The sequence below is a fragment of the Bidens hawaiensis genome, unplaced genomic scaffold, assembly GCF_021521415.1.
Source record: "Bidens hawaiensis isolate Kalapana, Puna unplaced genomic scaffold, B.hawaiensis_p1.1 tig00007761_1, whole genome shotgun sequence".
NCBI classification, from domain to species: domain Eukaryota; kingdom Viridiplantae; phylum Streptophyta; class Magnoliopsida; order Asterales; family Asteraceae; genus Bidens; species Bidens hawaiensis.
Genome location: NW_027491539.1, coordinates 297,531 through 312,431, shown reverse-complemented (window position 1 = coordinate 312,431; position 14,901 = coordinate 297,531). Strand labels below are relative to the sequence as shown.

The 14,901-nt window shown below is 39.3% G+C and overlaps 1 protein-coding gene across 1 annotated transcript; it reads left to right on the top strand.

Moving 5' to 3' along the window:
- Positions 1–12,075: 12,075 nt before the first annotated feature.
- LOC143636059 (uncharacterized) lies at positions 12,076–14,901 on the top strand. Its single transcript, XM_077103742.1, has 3 exons — positions 12,076–12,136; positions 13,204–13,531; positions 13,881–14,901. The coding sequence occupies exons 2-3, from the start codon at positions 13,261–13,263 to the stop codon at positions 13,958–13,960; spliced, it is 351 nt and encodes a 116-aa protein (XP_076959857.1). The 5' UTR covers positions 12,076–12,136; positions 13,204–13,260; the 3' UTR covers positions 13,961–14,901.

The following is a 14,901-nucleotide window of genomic DNA, read 5'->3' as shown; positions in this document are numbered from 1 at the left end:
TGTTGCAGATCACTTGTCCTGGATCATTGTGGAAGATGGAAACTTGGACGGGCTCAATAACGAGTCTTTCCCGGATGAGCACATTTTGTCAATTTCTCAAAATCCTTGGTTTGCTCATATTGTTAATTTTAAAGTTTCAGGTGACTTACCAGAGCATTGGCCAAGAAGGAAGAAGAAACAGTTGATTTCACAGGCCAAACAGTATATTTGGGATGATCCGGACCTGTTCAAGATTGGTGCCGATCAGATGATCAGACGATGCATACCTGAGGAGGATGTCAGATCAGTGTTGGAACACGCACATTCGTCTGCGTGTGGTGGTCATTTTAGTGGCCAGAAAACCGCTCGAAAAGTTTTAACGAGTGGTTTCTTTTGGCCATCCTTGTTTAAGGATGCTCACGAGTTTGCGACACACTGTTTAAAGTGTCAACAACTCGGGAGCATTTCTAAGAGGGACGAGATGCCCTTGAACCCGATCCTAGTTGTTGGTATTTTTGATGTTTGGGGGATAGGTTTCATGGGCACGTTTCCTAATTCGCACGGTAATTTGTATATTCTAGTGGCCGTTGACTATGTGTCAAAATGGGTCGAGGCAATAGCCAGTTAGCCACTAGGACAAATGATCATACAGTCGTTTGCAATTTCGTTCAAAGTAATATTTTTTTCGAGATTTGGAGTTCCCCGAACTATCATAAGTGATGGGGGATCTCATTTTAAGAATTTTAAATTCGGGAAATTGCTTGAACGATATGGTGTTGATCATAGAATAGCAACTCCTTACCATCCACAAACGAGTGGACAAGTGGAGGTTTCTAATAGGCAAATTAAACAAATTTTGCAGAAAACCGTTCGGGCGGACTGAAAGCATTGGTCAACTAAGTTGTAACATCACTGGAATTTTGGGCCAAAAATGTCAAGTTTCCAAAGTTAAGGGATCAATTCTGCCGATTTCCAAACTCTAAGGGCTAAATGAAAATTCTGTTTTCTTGTCCTATCGTGATACGCAACCGGACAAAGGATGAGCCCATCGTGTACCGATCGCCGTTGAGCCTACGTCAAAGATTCTAGAATCGCCGTTGAGATTCTAGATTCTAGAAGAGATCAACGGCGATACGCGATCGCCGTTGAGCCTACGTCATCGCGTACCGCGATGACGTGGCCTGACACGTCTGACACCTTTTCACCATGTGTCCACACGTGGCACACCGGTAGCCACGTGTCGCGACACGTGGCATGTCGTCTGCCACGTGTTAACACGTGGCACACCGTCTGCCACGTGGCGACACGTGGCAGACCTACTGAGTGCGTCACCAAGGCTATGTCGCGGTACGCGACGGGTGCCTTGAAGGCGGTCGCATACCGTGATGGGACCCTAGAAACGGCCTATAAATAGTAGCCTCGGGTCTTCATAACTTCACACCAAAATTTCACATACAATCTTCTCTCTATTCTCTCACTACACCTCTAAAATTGTGCCTACGATCCATCTCGATAAACGTGCCCAAATCCTCGTTTTCCGTGCCCTACCTCGAAAAGCGTGCCATTTCCCGACAATGTGTATATCGAGAAGGTGATCCCGTACCGACGTCCCGGCGATCATTTTGGAGGGCATACCGTGAAGTGTTGATGCCTCGAAAAGCATGCCGACAAGAGGTTCGTTGACGTAAGAAGGGTTGATGAAGTGGCGTGGAAGTGCTGCTCGAATCCTTAGGAAGTCCAAGACGCCAACAAGGTTAGGCGTAATGTCAAATGAATATAATATAATATTATATTAAAGGCTTAAGCCCTAATTCGAAATTATACTATACCTCGAGAATAAATGATATAACAAAGAAAAGAAAGAAAGAAAAGAAATATATATATATATATATACTTATGTGTTGTATAAATTCTTTGTTATAATTATTATTATTATTTAAGTATAATGAGTATTCTTAAATAATAAAGGAAAGAATGCGTTTCTTAAAAAAAGAAGAAACGTAGGGTTTTTATAATAAACTAAAGGTTTATACACAATACTTTTAAACTAAAGGTTTTCAAGTAATTGAGAAATGGACTAAAGGTTCATCGAGGTAAAATAAAGACTAAAGGTCTTAAGCCGGATTGTATATCTGAATAACGAATAGTTATACTCGTACTATAGGTGCGAGATAACAAGAAAGAGACACAAGGACGGTGTTGGAAACCGATCCCAATCAAAGGTGAATACGCCCCACTTTTATAAACTTGTTTTCAAACAAATCAAATGTGTTATTTATAAAACTTTACATGAGACTAAGCGTCTCTAAAAACATTATGAATAAGAGTAAAAGCCTAGCCCTCAGGCTGTAATATACGTTTGTCTGGATCCTTACATATGTGGTTAAGTGCGGTGGGCACATCGCACCACGCCTGGTCACGACCTCCAGCCACGATAGGCCGAACCAAAGTATGTTCGAGTGAGAATGACCTTGTGTATATTTATGGTACCTAAGTACGTCGAAACGCTGCGGTGTTTTGCTGGGGTGACCTAGTTTAGAGACTCAAGTTTATAATGATGTTGTTTTAACTTTGTTATTCCTAAGCCAAGATGGGCCGAGGCTTGCGTAACCCTCGAGGGGTAACAAAGTAAAAAAGAAAATATTTTTTTTTGCGTCAGCATATTCACCAGCAATCATTGTTGACGTATTTTTATAACATTTTGCAGGTAACCAAGAGTAGAGCTTGAAGGACGAAGGCTCAAGAATCCGATGGCTCGGATATTTTGTTGAATATTAAAATATGATGATTTTGTTAAAACTTATAAACAAGTAAATCTAAACGAGACTTTCGTCTCATCTTTTGGTAATGTAAATATTTTTATTTTTTACACATGTTTTATAAAGTCTTCCGCTAATAACCCGTAACTCTGATTTATATACAAATGTGGTACCAACTGTCGAGTCGCACTCCTAGGCCTAAGATGGGGGTGTGACATAAGTTGACCGATGCTCTATGGGCCTACCGAACCGCATATAAAACGCCAATTGGAACCACTCCCTATAGACTTGTGTACGGAAAGGATTGTCATTTACCGGTTGAAATTGCACAAAGAGCGTTTTGGGCCACTAAACAGGTTAATATGGATTATGATGATGCTGGTAAGGCGAGGAAATTGGCTTTGTGCAAGATCGAGGAGTTGAGAGACGAGGCATACGATTGCGCGTCTGCTAACAAGGCAAAGATGAAGAAAGTTCATGATGCAAATATCCGGTTGAAGAATTTGAAGTTGGTCAACGAGTGTGGTTATACAACACAAGGATGAAGCTCTTCCCGGGTAAGTTAAGAAGTTAGTGGACGGGCCCATATTCGATTGTAAGAGGCGGGAATCATGGTTAGTACGAGATTGAAGATTTTGATGATCATTTGAGATAAGTGGGAAATGGCTATAGACTGAAGCCATATTTGGAGATGAAGAACACACACGAGCTGGATGAGGAATCGATGAATTTCGTTGTGATTTCACCGGTTTATGAAGATAACTGAGTTCGAGGCATTGTCGAGCTGTAGACTTTAAATTCAGCGCTTACGGGAGGCAACCCGGGGTTTGTAAGTGTCTGTCCAGTTTGTTTTTATTTTATTGAGTCTTATACTAATTGTCGTCTCGAGTTTTGTGTAGTTCGTTGAAGAACGGGAATTTAGAGAAGTTCGGTAAGCGTTGGTCAAATTATACATCTTTCCAGGTACGTAAAGGTATTTTGAGTTTGGAAATATGTGCAGGGTAATGTCGGGATGTCAAAAGATGCATTTTTATAAAATGTTGATTCTGTAACAGAGCCCATCGCGATACGCGGTGGGCTTGTTATTACCTCCATAGCGTATCACTATGGAGGTTGGCATTCCTGGCAAATGATGTCATCGCGATACGCGATGACGTCATAAACTACCACATCGCGATACGCGATGGGTCAAACCCTAATTGTAACTCAATTAGGCGGCGATACGCGATCGCCACCCTTTTGACACATCGCGTATCGCGATGGGTCACGGGTTAACCTAAATTGTTTTTATTACAATGACCTTTCCTTTTCTTCTTCTCTTCTTCTTTTCTTCTTCTTTCTCCCATCTTCCCTTCCGTTCCCTCCTCTCCAGCGACCATAACCCCCACCGCTGCACACTGCCTCCACCAGTCGCCGTTCATCCCTACCACAACCTACCACCGTTCACACTCACCACTGCTGTCCACCATCCTCACCACCAATCACCCCGCCGACCACCATACCATCACCAATAATCACCGTCGTCTGTCGTCCACCACTGTCAACACCACTACCCCACCTACCCACCACCATAACACCACCAATAACCACCATCCCTGTAACCACTCCTGTTTTCCAGTCACCTACCCACCATCATCACCGATAACTACCACCGCCACTGCCACCACTCATTTTATCTTCTTTCATTCGAAACCGACATCGAGGTACGCTTTTTATTATTATTTATGTCGGAATTTTAAAGGAAGTTGCTCGTTAAAATACGTGAATTGTTGGAGTTTTGTCTTTTGGGTTGTCGGGTTATTATCGGGTTGATTCGGATTTCAGCTTTATAGGTCGTTTGCTATTTGGGAGGCCGGGTTTGTTGGGTGTGCCGGGACATTTATTCGGTTATTTATTTGTTGCTTTGCTTTGGATTTATGGTTGTCGGGTTTGTTGGGTGGATGAATATTGAGTTATTGATTAACGAGTGACGTGTCGGGTTGGTTTGAAAATGTAAAGTAATTATTTTATTATTAATTTAATGAATGTGAAGGTTCAGAATTAAAAGATATATTTTGAAATTGATTTATGAACATGTTATAGCCTAAACCCGACGCGTCACGTTTGTTTGCTTCGCACGTTATTCGGGACAAATTGTTTGTGTGTCTTGTTGGTTAGAGTCAGTTGGTTTGTGTTGTTTTGTCTTGTCTGGTTGTGTCGGTTTCTTAATTGCTTCTGTTTGTTTCTAGTCGAGTCAAGTCTGTTTGTGAGTTGTTAATCGAGTTGCGGGGACACTTGCCTAGTTTGAATTTAATTGTTTTGAATTAAAGATTGATTACCCGTACGTGCTCAATCTCCATTCGGGCGGGGTAATCTGGTTTTGAGAAATATGCACAGGGTGTCCCCGAATTTTTTCATTTTTATTTTATTATTTTTATATTATTTTAATATTATTTTGTTAAGTGGGACGATCGCGACCGAAATGCTATTAGGTCGTCATCATATTGACCGTTGACAGATCTAATTTTGCATGTTTGATTTTGCAGATATGTCTGATGCACCAGAGTCCTCGCGCACACCGGCGCGAGAGACAGCGGACTGGGCCCCGCACCATACGGTATGATGGCGACGAGGTGCTGATTATTGCTGGAGTTGAGCGTGCGGATATCATGGGTGATGGACGCCACACGCTGCATCAGGTCCTCCGATTTGGGATTACGTTCGAGGAGTACGCCAAGTACACCCGGATTAGAGGTTTGTAGCTTTTGCATATGAAGACGTTTGATTGGGTTTTATTAGCTACCCTGGAAGCAGATACCAGACTCCAGGGATTGATGTTGGGTCGGTGGCGGGCAGTACTCGAGTGTGACTCGATTTCATATGTCGAGCTCACACGCGAGTTTTACTCGACATTCTCATACACCGCCCCCGACTTCGACGAGCCACATGTTGTGTCGTTTTCACTTGGACGACATGTGTATGAGATGTCGTTACCTGATTTTGTTGTTGCGACGGGCTTCTACACTCAGGAGTATGTTCGGACTCCTGATTTCTTACAGAGCTTTCACGGCTATACGCAACATCAGCAGGCGGACCGACATTTTTGGCTCACTGAGCTTGATCTGGCTCAGTTTTGGGGGCAGATCGCGGACGGGGCCCACTCGAGTTCTGTGGTGGCATCTGCTATCAGGGACCCCGTCCACCGATACTTACACCGCATCGTTGCTTACACTATCTCTAGCCGTCATTCGGGCTGCGATAAGTATAGCAACCTAGATTTGTTGTGCCTCCTGTCCATGATTACTAGCAGGGAGGCCAACATCGCGATGCTGCTCCTTACATCTTTTGCACGAGGCCTGAGTTTACATGGTGCATCGGCCCAGTTAGCATTGGGGCCGTATATTACCAGGATTTCAGAGAGATTGGGCGTATTTGACAGATATCCGGTAGGGTACTTCACACCGGGCCCGGCTACAGAGCCGTTTGCGTTGGCAGATACTCAGAGGATCGGGATCTTTACTTATGACGATCCACCGGTGCTCATTCCGGTCCGACAGGGACCACAAGTACCACCACCAGAGGGTACTGCAGCTGACGTGGCCATGCAGCAGGGGATTCTGACTCATCTCAGCGCATTCGGATCCCGCGCATTGAGCGACCTCAGTAGCAGCATCCGATGAGACAGGCATCAGCATCATCATCTTCGCAGCCGCCTGTCACACTAGCGATGATCTATCAGAGGCAGCAGCAGATATTGGACGAGGCTCGGGCCGAGATGGAGGAGGCTCGAGCCCATCGACAGGAGGTTCGGCCCGAGATGGAGGGGGCCCGAGCACATAGGCTGGAGACGCGGGCCCATCTGGCCCGCCGTGATGACTATTTTCATTTGTTATTTTTCTCTTCGCAGGTACCGCTCCCGCAGTCATTGATTATCACAGTGGAGTAGCCTGTGGATCTGCAGTGGACATTGCTGACGATCAGCCACAGCAGTAGATTTTTGAGTTACCTTTTTACTTTATTTTGTTTTTATTATTCTCATGGGTTGTATTATATTAATATTATATTCGTGGGAATACTGTGTGGGTAACCGGTTGGGTGTATATGTTTATATATCTTTTGATGGCTGCTGTGTTTGATTTATTTGTATAGTTTGTTGTAGTCGAACTTTGTGGGTGTTGTTCGATATAAACCCTCACGAGACCCCACTCGTCCTCCCGGGCTACCGGGAGGTTTACAGAGCTTGTTGCATACGCTAAATGCAATCGTGATTCCTACGAAAGTGAGTTAGGTCTTTTAATGTTTTTAACTAATTTAACAGAATTTATTATGAAACGACTTAATTTGGCTCGGTAATTGTTTTAATAAAATTAACATATATTCATTTTCATAACTCTTAAAAGACCTATGTCTTACACTTGTGAGAAGCTTGCTTCTACACGCTTCGAGATTTTGCAGGTTCGATTGTCAGTTTGGTAATTGGATGAGACGAGAGTACACGAGTGTTTTTGAGAGTTCACGAGCCGACTGGTCCTTCTCCAGTCCCATTGATGTCTGGTGATTTCAGATTCATAATTTATTTTGTTTTTATTACATTAAATGTTAAAAGTGTAATTTTATAAGTGTTAGTTGAACCGCCACATTTGAGCCTCGAATTTTAAAATTGCTTAATAGTCAAAAAGTCAATTTCAACCCCGTCCCTCAAATGTCATTAATCATTTTATCTATTTTAACTTTGAGGGCAATGTTTAAGTATTCTTACATTGAGGACAATGTAAACCTCAAGTGTGGGGATAGGGGAAATTTGAAAAATTTTAGCCCGATAGTACCTCGAAGAGTGTTCAGAAACCAAAGTTGTTAACTGTTAATTATTGCCATTAATGCCAAGTCATAGGTTTCTGGTCATGGTTGGTTTTTCAGCTTCTCATTAGTCTTACTCACAAATGTTTTTATAACGAGAAGTTGAAAATGAGGTCGTTTAGGCGGGGATAACGAGTCATAGGGACAGGTACACATGTTTATATCGTTAACCCTATTCCTCTGGTACTTGTGTGAGATGACCCAAATATATATAATACACATATAATATATAGTACACACATGTCATTTGAGTTCTTTCATTGATGTTCATGGATTACGGGATCGTAGTTGGCAAAATGCAAAAGTGATAGAGGCAATTAGGTTAAGCCTCGTCTGGATGAGCGCGAGTGTGGATACTGGGGGTTGGGGCCTCATACATTATACATATGAGGATGGTTAATGTGAGGGGCGGGGGGTTGGTCCCTTAGAAAACATTTCTTGGACTTATTTTTCGTTTGTTTAACCCTGACATTATGTTACGAGACGATCCGATTTACTAGGTTTTTCTGTAATTATATTTGTTTTTGATTTTGTATTTGTATTTGTTCCAGTATTAAGCATCACGTTATTATGCTTAAAAAAGTTGAGGAAAAAGCCAAAAATATGTCTTTGTATCTTCAGTTATGTATTCAGTAGTTCGTTTAAAAAAAATCAGTATGTATGTTAGTTTGTTTTTTTAGAGGTTGTATCGTTTGAGCTACTTAAATATTTCCCTTCCATACCCTTACACCTGGCCCCGTTACAACCCTTTTAAGACCTCTTGATTTGCATTTGTGTCAAAGCAGCTTTATGTATGGATATTTGCTTATAAGTGATACTAAGAGCAAAGTGATATTGGCACATCTTTTGCTAGTCCATATATTAAACCGAGAGGAGAGATGTTATATTACATGTGTGCCTTAACCGGAAACAAAGTACACTCGTCTGGGCGGCTCTATTGATTTTAGTATAGCACTTAACTTTATTTGTGGGATGTCAATCTATAAAAAGTGTCAGTCTGGGAAACTGGGTATGACCTTAAACCTCACTAGTATTAATGACGATAATCTACATACCTATGATGGAGGTTGATGTTTGCTTTAGAGTTTGCTTGAGGGAAAGCAAAAGATAAGTGTGGGGATGTGATGGTCGGTTAATTTGAACATATTTTAGTTTGTTTATTATTTAGTTTTAATCGTTTATTCTAGAACTTTCGATACTTCATACGTGTATTATTGGATTTCAGGTCATAGGTGTTAAAGTACTCAATATGGACCTGTTGTGACACGGAATGAAGACCCGAGATGTCCTGCACGCGAAATGAGGAAGTTTTATAAAGTTTGCTGTTGACCAGGCCCATCGCGATACGTGATGGGCATACGCGATGGGATTTAAATTAATGTTGACTTTCTGGTCAATCGCGATACGCGATTGACCAGCGAAGACCCCATCGCGTATCGCGATGGGGGGTGCCGACGGGAAAATTAGGGTTATATCCCATTCTTCATAAAAAACAACCCTAACTTCGTTTTAACGACCAAGAGGCGATTTCCAGCAACCAAAGGGGCGATTTTCACCACCATAGCTTGTGCCAAGACCCTACACATGATACATATTATCCGTATTGAAGATCTAATGATGTCAAGGCTCAGCTAATCTCCTAGAATCGCACCCGGGATGTATAGTTTGTAATCTTTACAATTTTTCTCATGTGACTAAAAATATTATTGTTTTATTATTGATGATTGATATATGATTATTGATGTTTGGTATTTTTGAGTGTTCGGTCAGTTTAGGTTTACGTTAGTCTGAAAGATATGTTACAAGCTGCTAGATAATTGATCATATAACTGTTTGGTTAGATTGAATACAATAAAACATACAATTACCCTTAACTGAGTCACACTGGCAATGACTGTTTGATAACCAGTGCCGTGTGTAAAGTGATTGTTGATGTCTAAGGTTTTGTCTGATTAATCAGTATTTAGTTAATCATTTATAATTAATCTGATAGGTTGCAAGAGATAACTATAGGTTGCTTACTTGAATTCCCGGGTGTGATTTTCTTTGTTAACTGCTTAAAACTCGTTTACTTGCTTGTTGCTTAGTTCTCTAAATTCATTTCAGTTGCTTGTGTGATCAGCACTAAACACTAGTTACTTCATAATATTAAATCTGTACATGAATTACATTGACCACATACTCCTTGTGATACGATACCCTACTTGCTCTAACTATTTAGTTTAAATTGGGTTTTTGATTGACTTGAACGACGGTCATCACACCACAATTCATTATTCTTTACTCCTTTCTCTCTCTGCCCATCTCCATCATAATCATGCACCCTAACCGAGAACCCAACATCATCAAAACCATGAGGAGTTCCTTATCCACATACGACGAGATCATAAATAAACGATTTATGATTACAACGCGTTCTTTATCTTCTATAACATAATTAATCAACATAGGCATATACGATACCTGGCCCGATTATCTAAAAAATACGCACTAGTATATTTGAATGAATGCTAACATTTTTATTATTATGTTATTTGTCTACTGATAATATAGTAATCCACTTGGAGAAACACGGAACTAAAACCGAGGTCTAAAAGAGAATTTCGACAGGGTATATTGACACCGAAGGTTTGAATACGAGTGAGCGATCTGAATCTGCAAAACTAACCAACACCATTAGCCTCATTATAGGGAGGGGGACTTCATGTAACCTCATTTCGATGTGAAAATCAATATCATAGGTAATAAGGAGTGAGAGTTGATAGAGCAAGATGCTTTTACCGTTTGATGAGGTCTCTTATTTATGTCTGAATGTTTGTAATGATATTAGGCCAGGTGTTACTGGAATTGAATAAACACGAGTCTAAAACAGGGTTTAGACATGTATTCCCCAAGGTTGAGCGAATTGAGGATCTTGCAATGTTGTAAAAGTAGGTCTACAAGACCGAGTACTCCCCGAGTACTCGCTACAAGGTATGACGCCGATGAGAGTTTATTTAACTCCGTCTAATTATTAAGAATCGATCAAAATGTGGTCAACCTCAGCAAGAGTCGCATCTAGTCGGTCAATTAGGACCGATTTTGACTTAAAAAATAAAACATAATTCATATTTCTATAATATTAAAAAAAAGAATATAATTTTTTAGTTAATGATTAGCAAATTTTAGAATCTTTTAGTATTTAAAAATATATTTTTCTTATTTATATTGATATTCGCTTATTTTGTTATAAAAATTAGTTTGAGGCCCGTGTACTACACGGGTAGTTCTTGAAAATACAATATTTAACAAATAATCAGTATACAAGAAACAATAAACTTGTTAAACACTATTTAATACAGTCGCTATACAATAGTCTTTAAAACAATTTTAAAGTAAAAGATAATTATAAATATAAAATGTTTGAGAAAAAAAATAGAAAATAAATATTAAATTAACAAATTTTGAAGAAAATTCTAAGAATAGTAACTATTATTTTATTAATATAAATTTGTTAAATTTGGTGGGGTTTAATGTGGAAGTGACAAGTTGCAAAAAATGTAGGCTTTTATTAGAGATATAGATATAGATTAGTATACTTATGATATTTGACATATAGATATAATATCCCAAAATTAATTTTCTTTATATTTACCATATCGGAGTACTCTTCGAGTACACCTAACTCCCCAGTCGGCCGTTTAGGGTCCGCTTAACGACTTTTGCAACCCTGGGATCTTGTATCTGGGTGAATAAGCTAGATATACAAGACTAATATCATCGTTAGCCTCGTTACAGGAAGGTTTCCTATAACCACCATTTGACGTGATAATCAGTATTGTAAGTGATGATTTAATAAGAATATAGTTAAGAGAGATCCATAATAGAACATTTTTTCTATTTGATGGAGTTTATAATCTATAGTCGAACGTAAGGAACGTCTATTAGACAATGTGTCATTGTAATACAAAGTTTTTCCTTCCGCAACCGTCATAGTAGAGATTCCGAATGCTATTTTGCACAGGTCCCACTATGCAGTACCATTGCCTCCTTTATATAGCTATCACAATGGTCCCTACGCGTACCTTCTATATAGGTGGCGTTACTTTGCTGGTGCTCACCCCCCCCCCCCCCACACACACAGTTATTGTACAAACGATGGTCTCTGTACCTTTATTTGTGTGACGTCTCTAGACTAGTTGAGTAAGAGTGCGTGCCGGTGGGGTTATTTCCTCTTTTCGTTTCCCTTTGACATGTTAGTCTCTTTGGAAGATCCGGTCTCGACTCAGATCTGGGACCATATCTCTTTAAGAATAGAATATTCACTATTTTTCTAATTTTAATTTTCTAAAGTAATAATAACAACAACAGAAAAATAAAACATGAAGAAATTTATGTACCATGGACTAAAGTAATAATAACAATACCGTGTCAAACTCATCCCATTACTGTAAAAGGCCCGGTGTGAGAAAAGTCGCAAATTCTTCTCTTCGTGTAGGAAACGTAAGGCGTAGGCGATACCATTTTTCTGATTAACTCCATCGTTGACCATTCTCTCTCTGTAACGGAAACCTAATAATCGGGTATGTATGTATGTTTGCCTTTATCATATCTATATAACCTAATTACTGCACTGTGATTCATTGTTAATAACCTATGTTCTCAGTAGATCCGTCGGTCAGGTTTTAGATCATTTCAGTTCGCCTTTTGTTTTTCAATCGGCCGTTAGTTATATGATCAATCTCGATATTAACAGCGAACTTGTATGCTGAATCTGTTGGAGGTTCCATTGTTGGTTTATCACAAATGAAGTTATCTGTTCACTTCCATAGTTAGGTTAGGTTTTAGAATATAAGCTTTTTAATATGTATGTATTTCTGTTACAAATTCGTTATTTACAGAGCATCCATCACCTCATACCTTTTTAAATGCTTATAAGTTAGCTATGCAGTTAATGCGGTAAAATATCAGCAAGGACCGAGATTTGAGATATCGGTTATCGCGGTGGGATAGTATCATGCATAATAATTTATATATATACATGTATAAAAAGCGTAAACATATATAATATTAATAGTAATATCAAAAGTCAAAACTCAGAAGTTTCAATATTTGAAACACGATCTGATCGTAAGCCATGAAATCTTCCTCCAAGTCCACATTAACCAAGGCATCCAAAATATCCGTCAAGCATCGATTAATTATCGGTCAATATCGTCGATAATATCAGTATTGATATTCTGACCAATTTTTGAACCGATATTTTGCTTGGGGGCCGATAACCGATAAATCACACCAACTGTTAAACCCTTTTCTTGTAGAAACTTGTTTTCTGTATTCAGAAGGTTTATAAACAATTAATATTAAAGTAGTAACTGAGTTTTATCCTGTAATCAAGTGCCATGAACCAATTTTCAATAGAATTTTTATTTCACACATTGTGTAAATGAGTCAATGAGGGTTCACCTGCTAGCACCCTTTTGTAGTAGCTAAGAAGGACTAAATAATGCCTTACCTTAAAGCTAATAGGGTAATCCATATAAAGAGGTCTTTGATAAAATGATAACGCATGCTTTAATGGTTTGGTAATTTGGCTTCTTATCAGTTAACACTATCTGTAAACCTAATCGTCCTATGTTTTTGTTCAAAGGGTGTTTCTGGTTTTTCGGGACGTCTTTTCTCTTTCTGAAAAGTTAAGGTTATTGACATGGCATCAAGGAGGAACGTTAACTATACTCGTCTTCCTGACGAGGACAATGACTATATAGGCAATGAAGGAAAGTATGACCCACGGTTCGATTACTCGCCAGGCAGCATGGATGAAATTCCATGGAAATCTATTGTGCTTGCCCTTTTTCTTCTTATTCTTGGATGTGGACTTCTTTTTCTATCATTCTTCATCTTCACGGGTCACATGGGCGGAGACAAATCACAAGCATACGGGCTGTTAGGGCTCGGGGTTCTCACTTTCCTCCCAGGTATCTTAATGATATCACTTCACACATGTTTGATGTTTTGGGGGGTGTTTGGCATTTCATTAATTCATTATGTTATCAAGTCACAGATAATTAGATTCTAGTGTTTGGGTATAGTGAAAGTGATTTTGATTTTGTGATAATTTAGTGGCATTTTTTCATGTAAACCATTAAAAATCAGAGTTCGTCAACCACTCAAACAACTGATTACTGAATCCAAACAGGATCTCTGAAATTGTTTTGTTATAACCGAGTGTGTTTTGTGTCAACTAACACTTTTCAAAATGCTATCATGAACATAAAACTTTGAACGGTTCTTTTTAAACTTCTGATGATATTTAATCTGTTTTAGGCTTCTATGAGACTCGAATCGCGTATTATTCAATGAGGGGTGCACAAGGCTACCGTTTTGCGGCCATTCCTAGTTATTGAGAAATTATATGCTCATTCTGGTCTGTTTGGGTGTATATTCTGGATGTAACATACTTGCTTCACCTTCCTATTACGTAGGTTAATATTGTTTTGTTAAGTTTTTGTTTTGGAAGTGATTTTTTACGAATTTTAAAACTATAGCATTGGTGTGTGGTAATAGATTTTTGGTTTTTTGTTTGTCGGATGATGATTATCGGGTTTCTCGTATTGGGTAGAGGTGCACACTGAAATCGGTTTGGGTGAAACTGGTTCCAATTCAATTCAGTTTACTGGTTGGAACCGGTTTGGGTATTCATATACTTTGAAACCCGTTTGTGGATAAAACTAGTTTGAATATGGTTTGAAACTGATCCGTTCTGATATGGTTTTCTTCTTAGGAACTAGTTTCTGAATCGATCTGGTTTGGGTCAACTGATTTTGACTTTGTTTAACTCGATTTGATCTGGTTATTGAACTGGTTCAGTTTGGCCCAAAAACTGGTTTTGTTCACTGCTATGATAGTATGATACTATATTTGGGAGTTTTGAGTGTTCAGCCCAAAACCGACTGCAAGTCTGCAAGAATATGACATTCTTTGGGTCCTGGTTTCATACACCTCTAGGGAAAAAGGCAAAAGGAAATTATATAGTAAATTATCGTTTACTTTTGTGTAAACTACGGTTTACAAGGTGTATGAAAAAGGACCCCATCATTATTAGATGAACAAAAGCCCAAAATAGCAAACTTTGTAGCTTTCAATTTTGTCGTGAAGAATGCCGTATAATATTCGAAAGTGATTCAAGCACATACGGAAGACGAAGTGAAGAACCAAAACCCGAAATTGTAGCTTTCAAATTAAGTAATTTTCTTTTGAAAATGCAATGAGTGATTGGTTAACTTCAAAGTTCAAACTATGAGGACACAAAAAGTAATAACATGCAGGATGAGGGTCTTTTTTGTGT